Source organism: Pongo pygmaeus, chromosome 7 (genome assembly GCF_028885625.2).
Source record: "Pongo pygmaeus isolate AG05252 chromosome 7, NHGRI_mPonPyg2-v2.0_pri, whole genome shotgun sequence".
In the NCBI taxonomy this organism is placed as follows: Eukaryota; Metazoa; Chordata; class Mammalia; order Primates; family Hominidae; genus Pongo; species Pongo pygmaeus.
The window spans coordinates 158,086,784-158,095,179 of NC_072380.2; the positions used below are offsets into that span (position 1 = coordinate 158,086,784).

The 8,396-nt window shown below is 51.9% G+C and overlaps 1 protein-coding gene across 1 annotated transcript; it reads left to right on the forward strand.

Moving 5' to 3' along the window:
- Nucleotides 1-283: 283 nt before the first annotated feature.
- On the forward strand, nt 284-3,429 carry C7H8orf33 (chromosome 7 C8orf33 homolog). Its single transcript, XM_054499444.2, has 5 exons — nt 284-413; nt 502-813; nt 978-1,062; nt 1,213-1,359; nt 1,936-3,429. Exons 1-5 carry the CDS (start codon nt 408-410, stop codon nt 2,073-2,075), a joined length of 690 nt encoding a protein of 229 aa, XP_054355419.1. The 5' UTR covers nt 284-407; the 3' UTR covers nt 2,076-3,429.
- The last annotated feature ends 4,967 nt before the right edge of the window (nt 3,430-8,396 follow it).

Sequence of the window (8,396 nt, forward strand, 5' to 3'; positions counted from 1 at the left end):
GCCTTGAGAGGACACACCCTTGTGGAGAGCTTTGAACTTTTATCCAGAAAGGTGCCGGGCACGTAGTCAGTGCCCGCGAGCACTCGCTTACAAGGGTCCTTCCGAGACCCCCCTTCAGCCTTTTCCCGGAACCCCTAGGCCCCGCCCCAGCCCCGTCTCAGCTTCGCCCCAGCCCCGTCCCAGCCCGGTCCCAGCTTCGCCTCGCCCCAGCTTCATCCCGCCCCAGCCGCGCCCCGCCCCGCCCGCGCCCCGCCCGCGCCCCGCCCGCGCCCCGCCCGCGCCCCGCCCGCGCCCCGCCCGCGCCCCGCCCGCGCCCCACGGAACCTAGAGTCGCAGGCGCGTTCCTGGAGGACGGAATTCGGCGTCGGACTCTGCGCCCCGCATAGTTCCGGTGGCGACTGCGGCCCATGGCGGTGAGCGGTGTGGAGAAGACGCGCGGGTGGCAGGGCCTTGCATTGTTGGCGGCTCTCGGTGACCCTCGTGCTACCCCCCTTTCTCCAGGCCCTAGGACATCTTGCTGGGGAAGCAGCGGCGGTCCCAGGCCTGGGTACTCCCTGCGCGTCCCGCAGACACCGGCTTTCCGGCCCGGTTTCCAGCGCCGGGAATCCTTCCACTGTCTGTCTCTGCCCAGGGCAACCTACGTGCAGTAACGCTGACTCCAGAGCTCACCCGTTAGGCGATGAAGGCGGCACAGCATCGAAAAAACAAAATAAGAAGAAGAAAACCCGGAACAGGGCCTCTGTGGCAAATGGAGGCGAGAAGGCCTCAGAGAAACTCGCCCCAGAAGAAGTTCCCCTAAGCGCTGAGGCCCAGGCAAGGGCGGGCTTCAGTCGGGAAGGGTGGAATCCACGGGTGCGAATCCACGGGCACGTGTGATCTGGGGTCCTCGGAATTAAGGCGGGGAGGGGGATGGGATGGGGCCAGGGGCTATGGTTTCCCAGTGCCCTCTCACAGCCACTTCCCCGAATCCATCACAGGCACAACAGTTGGCCCAGGAATTGGCTTGGTGTGTGGAGCAACTGGAGCTGGGCCTCAAGAGGCAGAAACCCACCCCGAAGCAGAGTAAGGAACCCTTCTATAGAGTTGGGGGATGTGAACAGTAGCACTGCCTGGCCTACAGGTGCTGGCAGACTATGGAGTTGTTGCCTTTGCGGTGGGGTGGTAGGAGGTCAGTAATAGAGGTGTTCACTAGTCCTTTATTTTTATTCGCAGAAGAGCAGGCTATTGGAGCAATCCGAACCCTGCGCAGCAAAAGAACGCCCCTGCCCCGGAAGAGGCAGCTGATGCACTCCTTGTTTGGAGACTATAGGGCTCAGATGGAAGCCGAATGGCGTGAGGCCCTGCGGGCTCTCAGAGCTGGTGAGGAGCTAGCCACTGGTTGATTCAGGAAGGCCTAATTTAAGGAGGAAGTGTCTAGGGGGTGAAAGGAAGAAGGCCCAGAGCAACAAGCCTGGTGGGGAAAGGAGATGGCCTCAGGGAAGCCTGAGGGAGCAGGGAAACAGAAAGTGTGGACCTCTCTCTCCTTTTCCCAGGACTGAACCTGGGAAGCAGCAGGGAGGTCCTGGGAGGAGTGGGAAAGAGCATGGTCCTATGTTGGTCCTGTACCTGGGTTGGGGAAAGCTGCCTCATGTCTTTGTGTCTTGGCTTTCTCTACTAGCAATGAAGCCATATCCCATAACAGTTTGAGTGCAATTCCTGGGGCCATATCAGCTAGGTTCAAATCCTGGATCTACCACACAGTAGTACTAACACCTTTTGCAAACTACTGAACCTCTGTAAATGGGAGATGATAGTAATATCAACCTTACAAATTTGAGGAATTAATCAGTTAATTTATGCAAAGTGGTTAGAATTGTATGGGCAAACATAACTGTACAGGTAATGTTAGCTGTTATTATTCAGTTCTGACATATGCTGCTTCTCTCCCCCTGACAGCTGCTTATTCAGCCCAGGTGCAGCCTGTAGATGGAGCCACCAGAAAGAAGAGCCAAAGGGTCTGCAGGCCTCGCCCTATATGGAGAGCCAAAGCCACTCTGGACATGCCTGATGAAGAGTTTAAGTTCAATTTCTTTTAGCTTCTCCCCCAACCTGAAACAATCCCCCTCCCTTGGGGTGGTGTAGGGGTTTGTTTTGAGTGCAGAGCATTTCCAGGACTTCTGTTGTCAGAGAACCCTGGAGTTGGTCTGTCCCTGGCTGGTCCAAGGATTTGTAGCTGTTGTGAAGGTGTGAGACCATCAGATAGGCAAAACACCCCATTCGTTTTCTGATGAAATATTCTCTCTTTCAGAAGAGAGAGTGGTACATTTAGAAAATATGCAATAAATTGAAGTGAGTGTTTGCTTGATGTTTGCTGGTGTCTTCCAAACTCAGTTCCCAGACTAGATTGATACCTGGAGCCCAGCTGCCTACTCAACATTTCCACTTGGGTGCTTCATAGGCATTTCAAACCTGACATGTTTAAAACACTTGATTAGGCTCTGGTTTCCCTTTTGCTTCTGCTTTTCAGTGAATGGCATGACTGCCTGTGTGGGTGGCAAGCCACCCAGGTGCTGAGGCAAGAGACCGAGGGCACGAGCTGTTCTAGTATAATAAAATATATAAAATAAGAGTTATTTTAGATTTAGGTCATAGACATGATTATATGTGAGTATCGTTAATCATTAGTTTGTAGCAATTACTCTTTATTCCAATATTATAATAATCCTTACTTTACAATCATAACCTAGGGAAAACCAGGCCATCCAGAGATAGGAGCTGAGGGGACAGAGTGAGAAGTGGCCAGAAGACAAGAGTGTGAGCCTTCTCTTATGCCCAGACAGGGCCACCAGAGGGCTTCTTTGTCTAGCAGTAACACCAGTGTCTGGGAAGATGCCTGTTGCCAAGTGGACCATGGTCTAGCAGTAGCGTCAGTGTCAAGGAAAAACACCCACTACTTAGCAGACTGGGAAAAGGAGTCTCCCTTTCCCTGGGGGAGTTTAGAGAAGACTACTCCTCCACCTCTTGTGGAGGGCCTGGCATCAGTCAGGCCCGCCCGCAGTTATCTGGAGGCCTAACTGTCTCCTTGTGATGCTGTGCTTCAGTGGTCACACTCCTAGTCTGCTTTCATGTTCCATCCTGTATACCTGGCTCTGCCTTTTAGATAGCAGGAGCAAATTAGTGAAAGTACTAAAAGACTGATATGCAGAAATAATGGCATAAGCTGTCTCTCTCCTCTCTCCTTCTGCCTTAGCTGCCAGGCAGGGAAGGGCCCCCTGTCCAGTGGACACATGACCCATGTGACCTTACCTATCACTGGAGATGGTTCATACTCCTTACCCTGCCCCTTTGTCTTATATTCAATAAATATCAGTGCAGCCTGGCATTTGGGGCCACTAGTGGTCTCCACGTCTTTGTGGTAGTGGTCCCCCGGGCCCAGTTGTCTTTTCTTTATCTCTTTATCTTGTGTCTTTATTTCTACAATCTCTCATCTCCACACATGGGGAGAAAACCCAGCAACCCTGTGGGGCTGGACCCTACATCTGGCGCTCTGATATGGGGCTCTCCCTCGCTGTGTGAAGTTGCACCCTGAGTGCAGGATCCAGTGGAGGATTTCGACTAGAGATTCCTGAGGATTGCTGTTAGTAAGCTTGGTGGTAAGCATGAGCACTCAGAGTATTCTGGGGACACCATGGTACAAGCCAGTACTAAGTACTCGGCTTATTTAAATTTTATAAAAACTCTTCTTAAAGAAGGAGGGGTTTAAGTTTCTACTGAAAAGTTAATTGAACTATTTGGGGTTGTAAATCTCCTTTGCCCTTGGTTTCTGACTGAGGGAACTTTAGAACTTAAAGATTGGGATGAGATAGGCCAACAATTCAAAATTGCTCATAAAGGGGGACATTTTTTCCACCCACCATTTGGTCAATCTCAGCTTCAATTCGCTCTGTCCTAGACTCCTTACAGACTCAGGAGGACAACAGGGAGACTGATCCCTCTTTCCTCTCCCTGAGGAGGTCGAAGATTTGTCAGTTCTCTTTCCCCTGAGGATACTGCATGTCAGAGTGGAAGGCGGACTTCCACTCTGACATGCCTGTGCCACCACCACCTATGCAAGAGGCTACCGCACCCCCATTGTTGCTTTATGATGATCTTTTAACTGACCTGAATGAACTTATTTCCCCCAACCAGCAAAACTCAGCTGAAATATACCAACAGCCATTGCGGCTGGACCCTCCTGCCTCTCCTCACTCTCTCAACGCTGCCGCCCTGCAGACAGAGGATGAGATCAGGCAGCCTGAAAACAAGGCTATAAATTGTTTCCATGCAGCCCGGTACAGAGGCACTGATATCTGAACAGCCCGGAGAGGAGGCTTTCAATTCTCCACCTGGTAATGAGGCCCCCAACGCTATTCCTCCACGGCCTGGTTTTCTCATACCTGGTCATTTTCTCCCTAATCAGTCTCCACTAGAGTCATAGGCTCCCTTGAGGCCTGGATAATTTCCTCCTAATTAGACTCAGTTAGAGTCACAGGCTCCCTTGAGGCCTGGGTCCTTTCCTCCTAATCAGACTTCGCTAGACTCACAGGCTCCCTTGAAGCCAGGTTCTTTTCCTCCTACTCAGACTTGGCTAGAGTCACAGGCTGCCTTGAGGCCTGGTTTCTTTCCTCCTAACCAGACTCGGCTAGAGTCACAGGCTCCCTTGAAGCCTGGTTGTTTGCCTCCTAATCAGACTTGGTTGGAGTCACATGCTCCCTTGAGGCACAGTCCCTTTCCTACTGCTCAGACTCGGCTACATTCACAGGCTCACTTCAGGCCTGGTTCATTTACTCCTAATCGGACTCTGTTAGAGTCACAGGCTCCCTTGAGGCCTGGTTTCTTTGCTCCTACTCAGACTCAGCTGGAGCCACAGGCTCCCTTGAAGCCTTGTTCCTTTACTCCTACTCAAACTCAGCTGGAGTCACAGGCTCCCTTGAGGTCTGGTTCCTTTCCTCCTGAAAAGACTCGGCTACAGCCACAGGCTCCCTTGAGGAGCAGTTGCTTTTCTCCTACTCAGACTCGTTAGAGTCACAGGATCCCTTGAGGCCTGGTTCCTTTCCTCTGAATCAGACTGGGTTAGAGTCACAGGCTCCCTTGAGGGCCTGGTTCCTTTCCTACTACTCAGACTTGGCTACATTCACAGGCTCACTTCAGGCCTGGTTCATTTACTCCTAATCAGACTCGGTTAGTCACAGGCTCCCTTGAGGTCTGGTTCCTTTCCTCCTACTCAGATTCGGCTATAGTCAGAGGCTCCTTTGAAGCCAGTTTCTTTTCCTCCTATTCAGACTCGGCTAGAGTCGCAGGCTCCCTTGAGGAGTGATTCCTTTCCTCCTACTCATACTCAGCTCGAGTCACAGGCTGCCTTGAGGCCTGGTTCCTTTCCTCCTAATCAGACTCGGCTAGAGTCACAGGTTCCCTTGAAGCCTGGTTGCTTGGCTGCTAATCAGACTCTGTTAGAGTCACATGCTCCCTTGAGGCACGGTCCCTTTCCTTCCACTCAGACTCAGCTAGAGTCACAGGCTCCCTTGAAGCCTGGTTCCTTTGCTCCTACTCAAATTCATTTAGAGTCACAGGCTCCATGAGAGTCACAGGCTCCCTTGAGGACTGGTTCATTTCCTCCTAATCAGACTCAGTTAGAGTAACAGGCTCCCTTGAAGCCTGGTTCTTTTCCTTCTAAATCAGACTGAGCTAGAGTCACAGGCTCCCTTTAAGCCAGGTTCCTTTCCTACTACTCAGACTCGGCTAGAGTCACAGTCTCCCTTGATGCCTGGTTCATTTCCTCCTAATCAGACTCCATTAGAGTCACAGGCTCCCTTGAGGTGCAGTCCCTTTCCTCCTACACAGACTCAGAGTAACAGGCTGCCTTGAGGCCTGGTTCCTTTCCTCCTAATCAGACTCAGTTAGAGTCACAGGCTCCCTTGAGGCTTGGTTCCTTTCCTCATACTCAGACTCGGCTACAGTCTCAGGCTCCCTTGAGGTCTGGTTCCATTCCTGCTACTCAGACTCGGTTAGTGTCACAGGCTCCGTGAAATTCACGGGCCCCCTAGAGGCCTGGTTCCTTTCCTCCTACTCAGACTCGGATAGAGTCACAGGCTCCCTTGAGGCCCGGCTCCTTTCCTCTGAATGAGTCTGGGTTAGAGTCACAGGCTCTCTTGAGGCCTGCTTCCTTTCCTGCTACTCTAGGCTAGAGTCACAGGCTCCCTTAAGGCCTGGTTCATTTACACATAATCAGACTCGGTTAGAGTCACAGGCTCCCTTGAGGCTTGGTTCCTTTCCTCCTAATCAGACACGGTTATAGTAACAGGCTCCCTTGAGGCCTGGTTCCTTTCCTTCTAGTCAGACTTGGCTAGTCACAGGCTCTCTTTAAGCCAGGTTCCTTTCCTACTATTCAGACTCACCTAGAGTCACAGTCTCCCTTGAAGCCTGGTTCCTTTCCTCCTAATCAGACTCCATTAGCATCACAGGCTCCATTGAGACCTAGTTCCTTTCCTCTGAATCAGACTGGGTTACAGTCACAGGCTCCCTTGAGCCCTGGTTCCTTTCCCACTACTCAGACTCTGCCAGAATCACAGGCTCCCTTCAGGTCTGGTTCATTTACTCCTAATCAGACTCACTTAGAGTCACAGGTTCCATGAGAGTCACAGGCTCCCTTGAGGCCTGGTTCCTTTCCTCCTACTCAGACTCGGCTATAGTCAGAGGCTCCCTTGAAGCCAGTTTCTTTTCCTCCTAATCAGATTCAGTTAGAGTCACAGGCTCCCTTGAGGACTGCTTCCTTTCCTACTACTCAGACTCGGCTAGAGTCACAGTCTCCCTCAAGGTGTGGTTCATTTACTCATAATCAGACTCGGTTAGAGTAACAGGCTCCCTTGAGGCCTGGTTCCTTTCCTTCTAATCAGACTCCGTTAGAGTCACAGGCTCCCTTGAGGCCTGGGTCCTTTCCTCCTCATCAGACTTGGCTAGAGTTGTTGGCTCCCTTGAGACCTGGTTCCTTTCCTCCGAATGAGACTGGGTGAGAGTCACATGCTCCCTTGAGGACTGCTTCCTTTCCTACTACTCAGACTCGGCTAGAGTCACAGTCTCCCTCAAGGCATGGTTCATTTACTCATAATCAGACTCGGTTAGAGTCACAGGCTCCCTTGAGGCTTGGTTCCTTTCCTCCTAATCAGACACGGTTAGAGTAACAGGCTCCCTTGAGGCCTGGTTCCTTTCCTTCTAATCAGACTCCGTTAGAGTTACAGGCTGCATTGAGGCCTTGTTCCTTTCCTCCTACTGAGACTCGGCTAGAGCCACAGGCTCCCTTTAAGCGTGGTTCCTTTGCTCCTACTCAGGCTCAGCTGGAGTCACAGGCTCCTTTGATGCCTGCTTCCTTTCCACCTAATCAGACTCGGTTATAGTCATAGGCTCCCTTGAGGCCTGGTTCCTTTCCTCCTACTCAGACTCGGTTAGAGTCACAGGCTCCGTGAGAGTCAGAGGCTCCCTAGAGGCCTTGTTCCTTTCCTCCTCCTCAGATATGGCTAGAGTCACAGGCTCCCTTGAAGCCAGTTTCTTTTCCTCCTAATCTGACTTTTATAGAGTCACAGGGTCCCTTGAGGCTTGGTGCCTTTCCCACTACCCAAACTCGGTTAGAGTCACAGGCTCCCTTGAGGCCTTGTTCCTTTCCTCCTAATCAGACCCGGTTAGAGTCACAGGATCCCTTGAGGCTTGGTTCCTTTTCTCCTAATCATACTCGGTTTGAGTCACAGGCTCCCTTGAGTCTTGGTTCCTTTTCTCCAACCCTGACTCGGCTAGAGTCACAGGCTTCCATAAGGACTGGTTCCTTTCCTCCTACCCAGACTCGGTTAGCGTCACAGCCTCCCTTGAGGCCTGGTTCCTTTCCTACTACTCAGACTCATGTAGGGTCACAGGCTCCCTTGAGGCCTGGTTCTTTTCCTCCTAATCAGACTCAGTTAGAGTCAGAGGTTCCCTTGAGGCCTGGTTCCCTTCCTAGTACTCAGACTCTGTTAGATTCCCAGACTGCATTGAATCCTGGTTCCTTTCCTCCTACTCAGCCTTGGCTAGAGTCACAGGCTCCCTTGAGGCCTTGTTCCTTTCGTCCTAATCAGACTTGGTTAGAGTCACAGGCTGCCTTGAAGCCTGGTTGCTTTCCTCGTAATCATGCTCGGTTAGAGTCACACGCTCCCTTGAGGCGCAGTCCCTTTCCTGCTTCTGAGACTCACCTAGAGACACAGGCTCCTTTGAGGCCTGGTTCCTTTCCTCCTACTCAGACTCAGCTAGAGTCACAGGCTGAGGCCTGGTTCCATTCCTCATACCCAGACTCATTTAGAGTCACAGGCTCCCTTAAGGCCTAGTTCCTTTCCTGCTACTCAGACTAGGCTAGATTC

Bases quoted from the DNA above. Each gene is read 5' to 3' on its own strand.
- C7H8orf33 (XM_054499444.2), top strand. The intron at 814-977 runs GCAAGGGCGGGC...AATCCATCACAG, and splicing joins CCCTAAGCGCTGAGGCCCAG to GCACAACAGTTGGCCCAGGA. The intron at 1,063-1,212 runs GTAAGGAACCCT...TTTTATTCGCAG, and splicing joins GAAACCCACCCCGAAGCAGA to AAGAGCAGGCTATTGGAGCA.